This window comes from Daktulosphaira vitifoliae, unplaced genomic scaffold (assembly GCF_025091365.1).
Source record: "Daktulosphaira vitifoliae isolate Bord-2020 unplaced genomic scaffold, ASM2509136v1 Scaffold_2, whole genome shotgun sequence".
In the NCBI taxonomy this organism is placed as follows: domain Eukaryota; kingdom Metazoa; phylum Arthropoda; class Insecta; order Hemiptera; family Phylloxeridae; genus Daktulosphaira; species Daktulosphaira vitifoliae.
This window is the reverse complement of record NW_026099573.1, coordinates 36,748,134-36,767,861: the sequence shown is the minus strand read 5'-3', so window position 1 is coordinate 36,767,861 and position 19,728 is coordinate 36,748,134. Positions and strand designations below refer to the sequence as shown.

General features: G+C 34.7%; 1 protein-coding gene across 2 annotated transcripts in view; it reads left to right on the top strand.

Moving 5' to 3' along the window:
• LOC126899284 (homeobox protein engrailed-1-B-like) overlaps positions 1-13,994 on the top strand; it is a 30,783-nt gene extending 16,789 nt beyond the window's left edge. Inside the window, exons 3-5 of one of the 2 annotated variants that reach the window (XM_050674017.1) lie at positions 10,322-10,327; positions 11,393-11,724; positions 13,424-13,994. In XM_050674017.1, coding sequence (XP_050529974.1) covers positions 10,322-10,327; positions 11,393-11,724; positions 13,424-13,444 — 359 coding nt within the window. In that variant the 3' untranslated portion in view covers positions 13,445-13,994. The remainder of the gene's footprint in view (positions 1-10,321; positions 10,328-11,392; positions 11,725-13,423) is intronic. The other variant, XM_050674018.1, reaches the window with a different exon arrangement.
• The last annotated feature ends 5,734 nt before the right edge of the window (positions 13,995-19,728 follow it).

The following is a 19,728-nucleotide window of genomic DNA, read 5'->3' as shown; positions in this document are numbered from 1 at the left end:
GTGCAATCAATTCAGCTCGGCGACGCGTTACGATTACATTTATCGTGGCTCGTTAATTTTTATTAGTGTTTGAATTTTTTTAAACCGGGACGCATTTTTTCACCCTTTCTCCTTGTGCGCCTCCTGTCCACCCAACTGCCCTTGTTAAGGAGATGTGATTCGATCGCGTTGCGTACACGCTTTTTAAATAATAGCGATGTACGGCGAGCCAACGCCGCCGCCGTTGTTGTGATCGACCAACGACCGCGTTGTGTGGTCCTCTCAGTGCGCCGCCACCAAGCCGAGAGTATTTTTCGTTGTCGTCGTCGTCGTCGCCGCCGCCGCCGCCGTACGACGACGGGGACAACGGTGGAGACGGCAGCGGACTCGACATGATGGTGGGGAACGAGTAGGAGTTGTGGTGAAGGGCAGGGGAAATGAGGGAAACCAGACGCGCGCACACATACAACAAGTAGGTATGGAGAGAGGTCCTAATAGAGACATCAGATCTGCCGGACCCACCGCAGTGCCACATGTCACATTGCTAACTCCTTCATAACGTTACCTCATTAGAGCGGACGCTCAGCAGTGCAGTGGCCTCTTTGCCCGCAGTATCATCTCCCACTCTCTTCCCCACACTCCCACTCGGTCGCGATAATATTTATAACGAATTTTCCTGTCCGGTAAATGTACCGCAGTTGTTTGTCCGTTGATATTGGTACAGCCAAAGTTTCATGAAAAAAAAATTATACACGTCTCGGTCGTCAAATGACGTTTTACCAGAGAATTTTTTTACGCGCTCCCGTTAAAAACACGAAACGGCGTTGATGGATGGCTATTACGCAGAGGGTCGTGCGTCTCCAACGAGCACCCTATTAACGGGCGGCGAGTTTCGAGATGTCCCGAAAAGATAGCGCGTACCCGTTTTGGGTACAATTCCTCGGCGATACGGTACAACTTCGTGTGCGTGTACGCGCAGCCAAGACCGGTAGGTAACGAAACAATTAATACACCCGACTCGGCAGTGCCACCGCGTCGATATATTCTAAGAAAATAAAATACTTCTCACACGTCGTTACAGTAAATGCCGAACACAATCCGCTTGTTCTTGGGAGGTCGGAGGTACGCGATTAATGGCCGTACAAGCCGAGCGTCGCTAATAATCCAGCTTATAATTAAAACGCATAAAACTCGTATGGAAACGTGTTTACCGTTGGCAGTTTGATAGCGCGTTAAAAAAAAAAATTGCAGTGGCAGTTGCGCGTGTAAAAATATTGAAATTTTTTACTAGTTTTGTAAATTGCGTTTGAAACGGTAAAACCGTTTTTGGTCGTCACCTTGATGACACACCTGTGAGGTCGTTATCATTATTATTTTTACACTGTTCTTCAAACCCTGCGGTGTCACTAATAGTTTGCGACCGACAACAACATGTGACGACGTCCCGACTCGCTCTTGGTACGCAACTACAACAGTATTATCATAAATATCAAATGGAAATGCCTAAAAACTGATATCGCCAGCGTTTGCGTGTAAAATTCTCGGACGCGCCACGACAGTGTCGGTGTGTTGCCCATAACCAGTTTGTAAGTGTTGCGACGTAAAGTTGTCCCCGGACCTACGGCGGGTGCGCATCCGGACGACTGACAATCGAATCGACTGTGACATACAATCGTGTTGATCGCGGATCTTAATTTTACGACTGCGACAGTTTTTCCATGTCGGCGTTGTGATTGCACAACACGTCACACTAGCACATCATCGATACAACTCGATCAGTAACGGACTGTAGTGATCAAGTTGCGAATCACTGGAAAAGTGTAACGATGTGGTGTTTTACGCGAAAATCATCAGCGTGTGACACACAATTTGGCGACCAAACGTTTGAACGATCACGTTTAATTGTTTTGTTGGCGATGCGGACACAATGAACACACACTCGAGAGACGCATACGTATTTTAATGAAACGAAACAGTAGGGGGGACACAGTTGGACGGGACGTGATGTTTCCCGTATGGATCACGCGAGTGCTTTGTTTTGTGCGCACAGCGCGAACTGTTTCATCGGCGTGTTCGCCTACAACAGTTCGGCCAAACAACACCACGACGGTAAACGGGACGAAATTCAAAAGCGGTTGTTTAAACTTTGTCAACAACAACACATTTGATGCGGTTTTTTAGCGGCTTCCGCCGTTGTAATTATACGGAGATGATTACACGAGATTATTGTGGCTCCCGTCCAATAACGTTGCAGTTCGGTATCGAGTGCCGACTGATTTGAGCTCGTTTAAGGGAACTCTACAGATCGCTCGACCTTTTATAATAGTTCTTTTCGGAGTAGAGGAGAAATCAACGGCATTTCAATTGTGTTCCGTCGCCGTCAAATTTCCCTCGTGTCAGTCGTCGATCACAGTACCGTTTCACGAAAACGGTCCGAACCCGATGTCATGTGAGGTTCAAGTCACAGAAATAATCGATTTCACCGCGAGAGGCTAACGAGTAATTTTTTAATCGTACACGAACAAAAATCGAAACGATTTGTTTGTTACCCGGCCGACCATTAGCTGCCGTTTTCTTTTTCCAACTGGCCCTCGCCACCATCGGCGTAGCTCCTCTTTAATTACACACGACGACGACGGTATTCCTACCGAGTTCATTAAGCCATTACAACAGTTGCGTTACTATTGTACGCGTACGAGATGCTGTCGCGGCACCGAAAAACGATCATCGATCTCCCGTCGATCTATCGGATAGATAAACGGCTGCGGCGTTGACATATAAATACTTAAGCGATTTGAATTAGCCGCCGCCCATGCTGCGAGACTCACTCGCGGCTCCGGTCGGGTCCAATTACACACGGACTCCGTACACAGTCATAATAATGTAGTCATCATTACATGTTTGTATCCCATTTTATCAATTAAAATAAAAAACGTAACGATTCAATTAAAACCGTTTTGTGGAGAGGTCCACCGCGCCGAGGACCTTTTAGAGTAGGCGCGTCTCGTTCCCATAAAAAACCATGAAATGTCTATTGGTTGAATTTCTCGCGGTTTTCCCGTGAACTATATTTACTCGATCGGATGCTTTCTAACCGTTGAAAACCGACCGAAATTCCGCGGCCCGTTCGCCGTGCTGCCGAATAAAATGTTAATATTTTAAATTATATACTTTTTACAGTGTAATTTATGGTGTTCAAATGGCGTATGACTCGTCGGGCGAAGTAATAACATCTTAATTCCATGTAATCTAAAAGGAAACGGTCAATTGTCTGACCTGTGTTATTATGGGCAGACGGGAGGCGTGTAAAGTCACATGGTGACGTCATCCGTTACTCGTACCAATTATGCGTACACATTATTATTGTTATTAACATTGTTGCCAATATTAAACTGACACAAATATTTTCGTGTTTTCAATAAAAAAAATCTCTATTATTTTATGGAAATAAATATTTATAAGGTTATGTAGTGAGCCGGTACCAGTGATTATAACCCATTTATTAGATACTTGGAAAATTATCGGTTTTGAACGTTACGTTTATAAATTGTTAGCTACTTGTATAATTTTTTTATTGAAACAAACGTATGAAAATTATGGTTTAAATAAATATCCCAGCGATTTTAACAAACTAATTAATTGTCATAACAATATTTTCGCTATAAATATAGGAGTAACGTTTGATTTTGAATTTAGTTCTCTTTAACATTAATTTATATAAATCGATTGATTTTGTTAATTTTACAAAAATTGTAATTGTTGTTAGTATATTTTTGTATTGTTTTTCTGTTGCAAACTTTACAACTTTGTTTTCATTGGTTAAGAAAAGACGGACTTCCCGAATAATTGATTGATTGTTTTTATTAATTAACCGATCGATTATTAATTCGTTATTGGATCATTTTTGCGATTTTAAGGTTTGTTCGAAAAGTTATTATTATAAAATTGTAATAATTATTATTTTTTATAATGTTTCTATTTTATTTAATAAAAATAAACAAACGATTAACGTGATATGAGTTCAGATATAATATATACTAAATAATAATGATTTTTTTAAAAATAATTTTTTTAGTCGTGTTCGACATAAAAATGTCTCATTTATGTACAGATTATTGTATGATTTTTACAAATTACCAGTGCAATCATTTGATAATGTCGAAATTACTCTTGATCAAATGTCAGTACGATTGTTGTACATCTGAATTCACATGAGTATATTCAGATGATCTGTAAATCAATACCACAGACTGTTTGAAAACTATTGTAATCCTGTGCCTAAACTGATATTCAAGGAAATCGATAATTAATCAACGTTGATTGGACTCGTATTTCACATTACGTTGGCTACATCTTTGGTTTAACAACAACATTACTCCTCTGGCACAAGTGTCTGTACTGCCGCACCCCACCAAAGTACTTCGCAGTGTTGCACTCAACAGGGTTACACTGAAGTGTCACGGGTGTTTCAAAGGCCAATGCGTACCGCTACCATTCGGCGTGTACTCGCACTGCACCGAGGAGTGCCTCAAACGATGTCGATGGAATCGTCCACGATGTCGTAGTACCGATGGTGTTACTGGAACAGCCCGGACACCGGTGAGAATCGTTCGGCCCGAAACATTGTCGGGTATTTTTCTCTCGTTAACGCGCGGCCAAATCGCCTATTGTCGACGACACGCCGGACAGTCTTTGAATTTCGTCGCGTACGCCGACAGTGTACCACCACCCCTTGCCTGCGTTTCTACGCTGTCGATAAATAAACTCTCGAGTAATGCAAAAGTGTTGTATCGGACCGCTGTTCGGTCCACTAGCAGACACCGACGGAGTTCTTTTCCGTCGGATGGCAATCGATTGCGGAAAATAGCGTACCACCAAATGATATTATATATTATGTACACCGCGTATGCAAACTTGTCGACTCTGTTGCATTACACACACGCACATATAAAAAACGAATATAGGAACGATAGGCAACTGGCCAGCCAGCGCCGTGGGTGGTCTTCCTCTCCTCGCGTCCTTCTCCTCCGTCCGCCGGCTCTGTCCACGGTAAGTCTACAAATTAATGCCGCTAATTTAATTGGAATCGAGTATTTACGTATACACATACACGACCGCGTTTTCATTTATACGGACGGCGTGCAATGTCTTGTGTACATTATCATATTGTATGGACACGACGGAAATGATATTTTCGTTCGTTACACGTGCGCTCACTCGGACAGTAATAATTAAAAAAAATAAAACTATCGAATCCTCCTCAGTAGAGATATCGTCGACGAGTTCTGCACACTCGGTGATCGGTTTTTGGTTTTCGTCGTCTCGGAAATTATCAGGAAACTTTCCGTTTCAAAAAACCACATTATTTTCCAGTAAAATGTGTTTTCTTTAATATAAACCATATACATTTGTTATATACAACCGCAATTGTACTTGTGAGTTTTTTGCGAGCATTTTACAAATGCAACGATGACTACGCAACACTGTAGTTTTTCGGGCCAATTACTTGGGTCTGTCCTTACGAACATTTTTAATTTTCAATAATTTCTCAGTTTTACCCAAAATCGTCTGTACAAACACAGTGCTGATTGTGTGTTTTTTCGTCTGGGTTGGGTAGGTATGTGCAAAACTGCATGGGGCGTATATGGGACTGATTTCTGAGTAGTCTGCTTACAATATCAGTTCCTTCTCCGCATAAGTATTTATGGTTTTAATTGAGCTGCACAATTATAATTACTATCTGCTAGTTTCGATTTACCGCTTGAACGTTGAGGTCATTTAAAGGAATTCCTGTTTACTTCTGTATCAAATGAACCTGCTATTTTTTTTTTTTTTTTACTAATCTCGACATTGATTCGCGTGCTGCTCGTTAATAAGCGACACACAATAATTACATCATAAAAACGTGTACCTCAGCTAATACTGTTATTATTATTATTATTATTNTTTTAGCGGCTTCCGCCGTTGTAATTATACGGAGATGATTACACGAGATTATTGTGGCTCCCGTCCAATAACGTTGCAGTTCGGTATCGAGTGCCGACTGATTTGAGCTCGTTTAAGGGAACTCTACAGATCGCTCGACCTTTTATAATAGTTCTTTTCGGAGTAGAGGAGAAATCAACGGCATTTCAATTGTGTTCCGTCGCCGTCAAATTTCCCTCGTGTCAGTCGTCGATCACAGTACCGTTTCACGAAAACGGTCCGAACCCGATGTCATGTGAGGTTCAAGTCACAGAAATAATCGATTTCACCGCGAGAGGCTAACGAGTAATTTTTTAATCGTACACGAACAAAAATCGAAACGATTTGTTTGTTACCCGGCCGACCATTAGCTGCCGTTTTCTTTTTCCAACTGGCCCTCGCCACCATCGGCGTAGCTCCTCTTTAATTACACACGACGACGACGGTATTCCTACCGAGTTCATTAAGCCATTACAACAGTTGCGTTACTATTGTACGCGTACGAGATGCTGTCGCGGCACCGAAAAACGATCATCGATCTCCCGTCGATCTATCGGATAGATAAACGGCCGCGGCGATGACATATAAATACTTAAGCGATTTGAATTAGCCGCCGCCCATGCTGCGAGACTCACTCGCGGCTCCGGTCGGGTCCAATTACACACGGACTCCGTACACAGTCATAATAATGTAGTCATCATTACATGTTTGTATCCCATTTTATCAATTAAAATAAAAAACGTAACGATTCAATTAAAACCGTTTTGTGGAGAGGTCCACCGCGCCGAGGACCTTTTAGAGTAGGCGCGTCTCGTTCCCATAAAAAACCATGAAATGTCTATTGGTTGAATTTCTCGCGGTTTTCCCGTGAACTATATTTACTCGATCGGATGCTTTCTAACCGTTGAAAACCGACCGAAATTCCGCGGCCCGTTCGCCGTGCTGCCGAATAAAATGTTAATATTTTAAATTATATACTTTTTACAGTGTAATTTATGGTGTTCAAATGGCGTATGACTCGTCGGGCGAAGTAATAACATCTTAATTCCATGTAATCTAAAAGGAAACGGTCAATTGTCTGACCTGTGTTATTATGGGCAGACGGGAGGCGTGTAAAGTCACATGGTGACGTCATCCGTTACTCGTACCAATTATGCGTACACATTATTATTGTTATTAACATTGTTGCCAATATTAAACTGACACAAATATTTTCGTGTTTTCAATAAAAAAAATCTCTATTATTTTATGGAAATAAATATTTATAAGGTTATGTAGTGAGCCGGTACCAGTGATTATAACCCATTTATTAGATACTTGGAAAATTATCGGTTTTGAACGTTACGTTTATAAATTGTTAGCTACTTGTATAATTTTTTTATTGAAACAAACGTATGAAAATTATGGTTTAAATAAATATCCCAGCGATTTTAACAAACTAATTAATTGTCATAACAATATTTTCGCTATAAATATAGGAGTAACGTTTGATTTTGAATTTAGTTCTCTTTAACATTAATTTATATAAATCGATTGATTTTGTTAATTTTACAAAAATTGTAATTGTTGTTAGTATATTTTTGTATTGTTTTTCTGTTGCAAACTTTACAACTTTGTTTTCATTGGTTAAGAAAAGACGGACTTCCCGAATAATTGATTGATTGTTTTTATTAATTAACCGATCGATTATTAATTCGTTATTGGATCATTTTTGCGATTTTAAGGTTTGTTCGAAAAGTTATTATTATAAAATTGTAATAATTATTATTTTTTATAATGTTTCTATTTTATTTAATAAAAATAAACAAACGATTAACGTGATATGAGTTCAGATATAATATATACTAAATAATAATGATTTTTTTAAAAATAATTTTTTCAGTCGTGTTCGACATAAAAATGTCTCATTTATGTACAGATTATTGTATGATTTTTACAAATTACCAGTGCAATCATTTGATAATGTCGAAATTACTCTTGATCAAATGTCAGTACGATTGTTGTACATCTGAATTCACATGAGTATATTCAGATGATCTGTAAATCAATACCACAGACTGTTTGAAAACTATTGTAATCCTGTGCCTAAACTGATATTCAAGGAAATCGATAATTAATCAACGTTGATTGGACTCGTATTTCACATTACGTTGGCTACATCTTTGGTTTAACAACAACATTACTCCTCTGGCACAAGTGTCTGTACTGCCGCACCCCACCAAAGTACTTCGCAGTGTTGCACTCAACAGGGTTACACTGAAGTGTCACGGGTGTTTCAAAGGCCAATGCGTACCGCTACCATTCGGCGTGTACTCGCACTGCACCGAGGAGTGCCTCAAACGATGTCGATGGAATCGTCCACGATGTCGTAGTACCGATGGTGTTACTGGAACAGCCCGGACACCGGTGAGAATCGTTCGGCCCGAAACATTGTCGGGTATTTTTCTCTCGTTAACGCGCGGCCAAATCGCCTATTGTCGACGACACGCCGGACAGTCTTTGAATTTCGTCGCGTACGCCGACAGTGTACCACCACCCCTTGCCTGCGTTTCTACGCTGTCGATAAATAAACTCTCGAGTAATGCAAAAGTGTTGTATCGGACCGCTGTTCGGTCCACTAGCAGACACCGACGGAGTTCTTTTCCGTCGGATGGCAATCGATTGCGGAAAATAGCGTACCACCAAATGATATTATATATTATGTACACCGCGTATGCAAACTTGTCGACTCTGTTGCATTACACACACGCACATATAAAAAACGAATATAGGAACGATAGGCAACTGGCCAGCCAGCGCCGTGGGTGGTCTTCCTCTCCTCGCGTCCTTCTCCTCCGTCCGCCGGCTCTGTCCACGGTAAGTCTACAAATTAATGCCGCTAATTTAATTGGAATCGAGTATTTACGTATACACATACACGACCGCGTTTTCATTTATACGGACGGCGTGCAATGTCTTGTGTACATTATCATATTGTATGGACACGACGGAAATGATATTTTCGTTCGTTACACGTGCGCTCACTCGGACAGCGATAATTAAAAAAAATAAAACTATCGAATCCTCATCAGTAGAGATATCGTCGACGAGTTCTGCACACTCGGTGATCGGTTTTTGGTTTTCGTCGTCTCGGAAATTATCAGGAAACTTTCCGTTTCAAAAAACCACATTATTTTCCAGTAAAATGTGTTTTCTTTAATATAAACCATATACATTTGTTATATACAACCGCAATTGTACTTGTGAGTTTTTTGCGAGCATTTTACAAATGCAACGATGACTACGCAACACTGTAGTTTTTCGGGCCAATTACTTGGGTCTGTCCTTACGAACATTTTTAATTTTCAATAATTTCTCAGTTTTACCCAAAATCGTCTGTACAAACACAGTGCTGATTGTGTGTTTTTTCGTCTGGGTTGGGTAGGTATGTGCAAAACTGCATGGGGCGTATATGGGACTGATTTCTGAGTAGTCTGCTTACAATATCAGTTCCTTCTCCGCATAAGTATTTATGGTTTTAATTGAGCTGCACAATTATAATTACTATCTGCTAGTTTCGATTTACCGCTTGAACGTTGAGGTCATTTAAAGGAATTCCTGTTTACTTCTGTATCAAATGAACCTGCTATTTTTTTTTTTTTTTTACTAATCTCGACATTGATTCGCGTGCTGCTCGTTAATAAGCGACACACAATAATTACATCATAAAAACGTGTACCTCAGCTAATACTGTTATTATTATTATTATTATTCGCCTAGAGTCTTGTGTTTGTTTTTTAAACGTATCTTGTACGCGGACTTGTTTACCCGAATATGTATAATGTTACAATAATTGTACCCACAGCGACTGCGGTCACGTCATCGATAGTTTTAATTGTACATAATTATACTGGAACATATTGAAATATCGTACACGGTTAGAGTAAAAAAAAAAAAAATGAAAATAATACACAAAATGTATAAATTAGCATTCAAATGGTGGTATTTACACACAGAGTATGCTTAAATATAGAGACCTGCAGTAAAAAAAAACTATTCGTCATATACGACGCTTTTAATAGGAAGTAAAATACGTTTTGCGTTTTCACATGATACACTACCGAAAAGGAACATTTTTTATTGCTCTCTTAAGATATGCAGCATTTATTATAATATGTGTGCAATGAATACCCGTAGCGTATCTGCCATTTGTTATGCAGTTGTACATGTGGTTCTAATGGATCGGATAAAAAATCATGTTTAGGTCGTTCTTTAATGTCGTAAAATCATAAAATTAGCATATGAAATACACACGCTTATTTGTAAACTTTAATACATGTAATTATTTTGTTTATTGTTTTAACTTATTCGATTTTTTTTTTGTTTTATTTCAATTTAGGAAGAAGTAAGTACCTGCACACTTGAAAAATACCAGACTATGTATTTTTATACATAAAATAGTATACTATATAGAACCGTTGACTTGCGCCAAACGAAAAGTGAGATCTAAACAATTATTAATTATTATTCAACAGTATATTCCCAAGACGTTTTTAAATATTGTTTTTGATCCGCCTATCTAATTGACTCGCCGGATATCTTAAAATAGTAGAAATATTTTTTTAAAAACTTTTTTCGCGTTAAATACGACTTGCTCCTATTCTTACTTACTCTACAAAAGACATTTTTTTTTTATCAGTCTAAAATAACCATTTTCTAGTGTCGCCTCAACCTAATTGATTAATTAATCGGTGATTGTTGTTAAATTGACATCTGATGAGATACAGAGGCCGTAAAAGCGGTTGTTAATATGCACCAAGTGAGTGCTTATTATTAACATGCTCGTTGAGATTGCTCTTTAAACGGTACTTAATACCCGAGGGCTTTCGTTGGATGGTTGGGTCTAGATGAATGAACTGCAAAATAATAAATACTAAACGCATAATGGTCATAACTATCAGTATGGGAGTTTGTGAAACAGTACCTAATTGTTCGGTTTTCCGCAATGACTTATTAACAATTACTAATATAGTCTGCTGACGGTAACCTCGAGGAGGAGTCACTTGCCGTCGAATTACGCATGAATTATGTCAGTATTGTTGCAGAAATATTGTATTTTTTTGTCTTTGTTCAATGTCGAATAAATCAACAAATATCATAAAATGTATTTTGAAAATAATTTACCTATGAAATACAATTCTGACTGTTATGCCGCCTAATAAATTGTAACATTAATACCGTTTAATTCAAAATAGAATCTCTCAAAATGATCTCATTAACTGCTAGTTTTGCAACACCTTTGTGATTTTGACTATCGAATGTTGAAAATAAAAATCGAAATTATCTGTTGTATCTTCTTCAGTTATTTGTACTTATTTAGTTAAACGTTTAGGATGACAAACAACTGAAAACACTTCACATTTATACTTTTATGCCTTGGAAAATATTTCTATGTAATAATATTGTTTAGGTCCGCGCACCCGTCGAGTGAAGAAGAAAGACAACAAAGAGCAGCAGGACGAAAAAAGGCCCCGAACAGCTTTTAGCGGAGATCAGTTGGCTAGACTGAAAAAGGAGTTCACAGAGAACAGGTACTTGACGGAGCAACGACGTCAAGAGCTAGCCAACGAACTGGGCTTGAACGAAGCACAGATTAAGATATGGTTTCAAAATAAACGAGCTAAGATCAAGAAAGCAAGCGGTACCAAAAATCCATTGGCATTGCAATTGATGGCCCAGGGTCTATACAACCACAGTACAGTTATGATCACCAAAGAAGAGGAAGAACAAATGATGGCACAAGTGAGTCGACTCAGAATTTAAATATCTATTATTTGACTGAAATATAATTGTTATTGGCAAAATGATAATTTCTAGTGTACTTATTAAATACGTATGAACAATCTAAGAACAATCGGGGACATTTTTTTATCAGTAATTCGATTCGTCGTGTGCGCGATTTTTTTAAGTAATCGACGAATGTATCATTGTTTCCCATATGCTTATTCGTTACACAAATTGACAGAGAACCAAAGGTACCGCGAGTACACAGATTAACGTAAAAAAGTGATTCATCGTCCCACACATGTTCGTTACTATAAATGTGTAGCGAACTTTTTTTTTTTTTTTACACAAACCGAGTACATAATAAATACATTATTGCAACACTATACGGTCATATCGTGTACTATGTATGTCGGCGTAAGCAAACCCAAACACTTTTGACGATTGTTTTTTGTCTCGGTCTACAACAATGCATTTAAATATTTAATAAACGTGTTTTACTTTGAATCTACCTTAACACGAATTAGGCACACTCGAACTCGGTGTAGGACGCTGACCGTTTGTCAGTCCGTTCAATAGCTTATTATAATATGCATAACCTACATGGATTTGTCGGCCACCTACCGATGCTTGTACGACTGCACGGACACACTGGAAACTTTTAACAGTAATTCTTTTTAACATGACCGTAAGTTAATACAAAATGATAATTATAAAGCGTAAAATATTTTTATTATTGCTTTGTGGCCCGTCAACGGCGGAAATCTGCTAAAAAATTACATTTAACGGTTGAAGCTGTTGAGTATATATTTCGTTAACAGTTTTAGATATTGTGGAGTAGAGCGATGGAAGCGATGACGTGTACGCCAATGTTTGGGCTAATTTTATAACCTCTGTGACTTGTGTGTGCGTTCGACATATTCATATTTTTAACGTCATAATTATAACACATAGGTGTTACGCATGTGTACACATGTTTGTTGATTCTCTTGGTCGTTTTAATAAGCCGCGGTATATGTAACCGCCCGGAATTAGCTTTAAATTTAGAGATGGCCTAGTTGGTACTCTCCCTTTACCAGATGTCTGCCCCGTTTATGAATGCATTCTACGATGCATTGACCCCTGTGAACACTCGACACCACGGAACCCGATTCGTGGTTTTCTTGTGCAAGCACTGTGTGTTTTTTAGTCGATTTGTCGCCGACTAGCCGGCAATTACACAGCTTCTCTATTGTTATTTTATTCGTGTAATCCAATGGACAATAGTAGTTTTGGCTTGTGTAGTTTTTATCGGAATTATCGATAAGTATCTCTTTGCGGAACTGTTCGTTTTAAAATAACCACTGAAATGACATTGAAACGAGTGGTTAGGTCATCGTTGCGTTACCCATCACTTTGTGATGATAACTAGTCAGTGTGGCTAATCGAACGCAATTACAGCAGTCGATAGATAAAAAATAAAGTCATTCCGTTGTTCAAGACACCGTGTAAAATTTACACATTGACAAAGAATCTTAGCGCAAAAAAAAAAAATTGTATACGTATACAAATAAGTTTGTAATAATATCAATCGATCAACACTAAAATTAGTTTCAATCAATAAATGTAAAACCAACTCTTTGTCTTCACGCGGATGAAAGCATTTTTTGAAACATTGCCCCAACGAAAAAATGTTGCGATCACTTATATTAAATTCGTTATGTTTTGTTTGTTTTAGGTAATGGAAATGAACGACTGAGAAATGAAGATGGCTTACAACACGCTAATTGATCATCAAAGTTTACAATCTGCATGATTTTCGACCCAATTTTTTGTTGTTTTATATTTTGTGTTTTGGTTCATTCGCGAATTGGTCTATATTTACTCATTACAAATTTTTCCAAAAGTACTTTAAAAGTTGAATTAAATTATGAAACTTTGTATTGTGATTTTTGTCAAAGTATTGAAGAGAATTTTATAGATGTTAAGAATTCCTTTGAATAAGTTTTTGAATTTTCCTTTGAATAAGAACATTGTGTAAACTTAACTAAAATCATATATAAACTAGACGAACGATAAATAAAAAATCTAAAATTAAATATTGACCATAAACGTTATGGGTTTAAAATGTTCTCAATGAACTTTTATTTTCGTATATTAAAAGAAGATTGGAGGAGAGCTGTAGCAATAGAATCTTTATATAATTTGTCGATTTTTAGAATTTTACCATAACAAAAGAGTTGGGCACGGTTTCCATTGGTTTCCATAATCGTGATTATGATTTTTATTTGATTGGCTTGTTGCAACAACCAGATAAGTGCAAAATATTGTCAAAAAAATTTTTTTTTTTAACTTTGAAAAATTGTGAATTTTTTGTTTTATTCAGAAAAAAACGCGTTCAATATTTTTATTATATTTGAATATACTCAATTAAAAAAAAGAAAATGTTACCATTGACTTTAATAAAAAAAATTTTTTTCATCTTTTTTTTCGGAAAATTAAAAAGAAATCTACTTAATTGATTGTTGCTCTAAGTCCTCTCAATTAGAAATAAAATTATATTAATCGTAAAATTCAATTTTGTTCCTTTTATATTTTTCAATTCTATTAATTTCTATGTATGTATATAAAGTAAATGCTTAATTTTTGTTATGTATAACCAAAATAAAACTTATTATATTTATAAGTTACGAAAAATGTTTGTATTTTGTCTATCCTAAGTGATCCAAATAAAAAAACCCAACAAAGGGGGGTCGTGGCACAGCGTGGACGGGGCATATTTGAGACAGGTATAATGATATCTGACAGTGATTAAAATCACTATAAAAAAAAAAACGATTTCACGCAAATCTTTAAATAATAGTGTTTAATTTTAAAAAATTGGTGGATTATTCTAAAAGCTACATGATCTGCTATTTCCTTATTAATATCCTGATTAAGATAAAGTATGTCGAATGAAAAAGAGAATATTAAAAAGTATTATTTCTCATAAAAAAATTGTGTTGATCTATACACTTTTCAAAAAGTTNATATTAAAAAATATTATTTCTCATAAAAAAATTGTGTTGATCTATACACTTTTCAAAAAGTTATAACATAATAAAGTTAGAAATGTAAAAAATAATATCGAGAATTTTCATACAAAAATAGCATTCGGTAGCCATTTTCAACACGAAGACAAGTCCAGAGGTCAAATTTTTTTTTTTCAAATTAAAGTACATTACATGAGCTTTAATTTAAGATATATATAAAAGTGTCAGACCTTCCGGAAAATTATCAAAAGTCAAGTTGAAAAAGTTAATTTTTTGTGATAAAGTTGTCATATTAAATCCCCCCTTGTAGGCAGATAAACGGTCAGATTTACAAAAAAAATATACCAAATGATAAATAAAGACATCAAGCATCTTTATAAAAAAAAAAAAAAATTATTGATCCATACATTTTCCAAAAAGTTATAGCATTCTTAAGTTAAAAATATAAAAAAGAATTATTTTACAAAAATCGTATTTTTTTTATTAACTTTGATTTATGATTTTCATCGTGAAGACATAATAAAGTCCGAAACTTTTTTTTCCATAATAAATTATATTACATTACCTTTAATTTAAGATATATATAAAAGTAGCAGACCTTCCGGTACGCTTTCAAAAATTAAGTTGAAAAAGTTAATTTTTTGTAAAAAAATTGTCATTTTAAATCCCTTCTTGTGGGCAGGTAAAGGGATAAATTTATAAAAAAAATATACCAAATGATAGGTAAAGACATCAAGCAATTATAAAAAAAAATTACATTGATTTGTACATTTTTGAAAAAGCTATGGCAGTTTTAAGTAAAAAAATTGAAAAATTTTCGAAAATTAGCAATTTTTAAATTTGTAATTTTTTTTGAGGGTTTCCCCCATTTACGGGGACCGAGGGAAATTTTACAATTTTTGAGGGTAATGTCTTCGACTAGATACGATTTGTGATCTTTTGACGTACTGTTGAAAGAAATCAGTTCGGTGAGAGCTGAGAAAAAGTGATAATAGACACAATAAAAACATTATAATAAAACCAATACCTTCTCAGCTTCGCATCGAATCTAAAAACGGGAGCACAACGTGGACGAGGCATAGTTGAGACAGGTATGATGATATCTGACTGTGATTAAAATAACTATCATAAAAAACGATTCAAACAAAATTTGTAGATAGTGTTTAATTTTAAGAAATTGATGCATAATATAAAAAACAAAATGAACTCCTATTTCGTTATTTGTATCCTGATTACAAGTCTTATGATATATAAGTGTAATATCTTCTTCTTCTTCTTCCTCGCCTTAATCCCGACTACTCGGTGTCGGTCACCCTTATCCTAAACTTCCTTTTGACACGATCTACCACATCATCTACGATCACATCAGCATTCCTCATATCGCATTCAATAGCATCACTCTATCTCTTTTTTGGCCTTCCTCTACCTTCAACATTCATTTCTATAACTGTTCTTACAGCTTCCAATACTTCTCTCCTCATAACATGACCAAACCATCTAAGTCTATTTACACGAGTCCAGCGTAGAGTTAAGTGTTGATGTCCCCACACCGTTGACATTACAAGCGTTGGGTATACCTGTACACATGACTGGTGTAACAGCTACCGCACAAGTTGTCCGGCTGGTATCGAACTCTTTATTCCTTCGGCCTTCTCCGTTTTTAACTACTTTATTCCCTCTCGCCTGTGTCCCCACGTACATCTGAGATGGAACAATTCGCCTAAGTTTTGTTTAGGACACCTCATATTATTTAACAATAAATTTTTAAGCTGGCTGTCGACATGACGCAACCTCAATAGTCGCCTCTAACGACTGGCAGAGGGGCCTTTACCCCCAACCACAGGGAATATATAAGTATAATATATGAATAAATATTTAATAAATTTAAATTTATTTATGAAGTATGTTTGACTTCGACGGCCATTTGCACATAGCACAATTTTTATTTTAATTTAAAGTACGTAAAATAAGCTTAAATTTAACGTATCATTAAATTATCAAAATATTATGTTGAAAATATTGTCTTTGGTGTAAAAAATGATAAGTAAATACCTAATATACCTACGAAAAAATTATTTATTTTATTGTGAATATTTTACCTCAATCGTGAAATACACAAGTGTTACCGACTCAGCAACCGTTAGTCACATTTCTTCGGCGTATAAAACTGGTAATTTAAGCTAATTCAAATTTTAAATTAATTTTTTCGATTTAATATAAGCAAAAACATCTAGTAAGTTTAACTTACTATGCTATGCAGTTAGATTTATATAATATTTATAAAAATCAGTGTACTCCTCATTGTAAGGTATTTTAAAATAAAATAAAATACAAAACTGAGAATCTTAGCACAAAAATTGCATATTTTTGAATACGGTAACCATTTTAGACAACGTGAAATTAGAAATTTTCTTTTAAATATTAAAGGTATTACATAAACTTTAATTTAATATCTATAGAAGTGTCAGTATTTCTGGAACATTTTCAAAAATTAATTTGAAAAAATTCAACTTCTTTTTACGCATTAAGTTTAAAACCTCTCCTGTAGAAAGGGAAATGGTCCTATTTATAAAAAAAGTATAAAATGAAACAAGTATATAAATAGTATTTATCATAAAAAAATTGTATTGATTCATACATTTTTCAAAAAAGTATAGAAATGTAATGTTAAAAATATGAAATCAAGAGTTTTTTTACAAAAACCGTACATTTTTAAATACGGTAGCCGTTTTCATCAAGAAGACAATATAAAGTTCGACTTTTTTTTCTAAATTAAAGAATATTACATAAGCTTTAATTCAGATATTTATACTTTCAAAAATTGAAAAAGTTAATTTTTTGTAGAAAAGTAATGAATCCCCATTGTGGGCAGGTGAAGGGTCAGATTTACGAAAAAAATAAACAAAATACTAGGTAAATACATAATGTATCTATTTTTCAAAAAGCTATCGCAGTTTTGAGTAAAAAAAATTGAATAAATGTCGAAAACTATCGATTTTTAAAGTTATAATTTGTTTGGATATTTCCCTCTTTTACGTGGAACCAGAGAAATGTTTTCAATTTTTAGGGTAATGTTTTTGACTAGATACGATTTGTAATCTTTTGACGTATCGTTAAAAGAAATCGTTTTGGTGAGAGCTGAAAAAAAGTTGTAACAGACAAAAATAAAACTCATGATAATAAAGTTAATATCATCTCACCTTCACATCGAAGTTAATCAATTATAGCTTTTTTGTTATAGTTAAAAATTAAAGAAATAATTTTATTTCAATAATAGTAAGATAGTTTATTTAATAGTTAAAATATTTTATAATAAACTACTTAAAAAGTTATACGTAGTAGGAAATTTTTATTAACTAAATATAAATGAATTTCAGAATATTAGTTATTATTATTGGGCGTTTATTTTTATATCGAATTTCAAAATATTTGACATTGAATCGGAATGTTAGTTGTCGATTTTTATGTGTTTTATTCTATTTTATTTAATGAAAATAAAACTGAACTCAATTTAACATCACCAAAAAGATGACAGGTTATAAAAAGCAATGTCATTACTATAATTTTTTCATAAAGTAAATAAGCCTTACAAAAAAATAATAATTATTTCATGTAACATGTATTTTATGTGTTCACGTAGTGAAACCTTTAATAATCAGTTTTAAGCTTACTTTTTAGGCATATATATAAAAAACTCACGAGGGTAGGTTTTAATGCATAATTTTCACCTATTATTTTAAATACAATTTTATTGTATCCTTAAAAAATTTGTAATAAAAGAGGATTACTTTTGGTGCCAGTAACAAATTTTTTTTTTTTGCTTGATTTAATAATAATTTGATAAAATCGACAAATTGGGTCATTTTTCCAATAAGTAATTCAATTCTTTATGCTTTTTTTTTTTCGAGTTTTTAAATAAAATAATTGCATGACAGCTACAAATTATGATGATTAATTAGTTTTGTAGAGTTAATTAATTTTAGAAGCCATTTCACTTTGATAAGCTTTCAAGGAAACACTAAAATAAGATTAATTTAATTGTGCTTAGAAATTACTATCATTGGATTCGCTATTCAGCCGTCATTTTATAAACATAACAGCTGTCAGACAAGTTGTAATTCTACAAGGATGTGGTGTATATTTATTATGGGAGATTACATTTCGTCTGTAGTTTATCCTGATTATTGTTAATATTTGATCTAAAATAACTTTTTATTTGATGAGTAAAAAATTTATTAAGCAAATAAATATATTGTTCGAGTAATAAAAAATATACTAGATTTAGCAATAAAAAAAAATATTTTTATCAAATTAAAGAAAATTTAATTTACTTTTATTGGTCATTATTTACTCGGATCTAATTAATAAGTTTAGTTTCGTGCATTAAAAATATTAAAATCTGATATTTGGCTTGAATTTTTTTAAATCTAATATAAGATGAGGCACAAATAACCATTAAATAGTATATAGATACTACATAAACATTGAAATCTTTTATAATAGACTACTTAAAACCACTTTTTAACTTGCAAGTTTAACAAAAAAAAAAGGTTAAAAGTTCATCGTCAAAGATGAATTTTCATATAAATCAACTTTAAATGACCAAAAAAAAATAGGTTAAAGATTTTAAATCGAAATTTTGCACGGATTATTTTCAAGATATAAAATAAAAATCAATTTTTAGATGTAAATACTCGTTTTTATAACTTAGTGATAATGTCAAAAAAAGAGGCGATGAAAAAATTCTAATTGCAGTTATTCAATCTAAATGAGATAAAAATCAAACGAATTTTGAATTTTTTACATCTCAAAAAGTAAAAAATGCAAAAAGAGCCACCCCTACGGACGGATTCAAACACATCGTACTCCGAGAGTGAAACACTGAAGTGTGACCGACTAGACAACCATGAGTACACCTCATGTACTCATTGATAAAAAAAAACAATTTAAGCTAGTTCGAAAATTCAAAGACGTTTCTTATAACGTGGGAGGCAAAATATTCATAATAAGT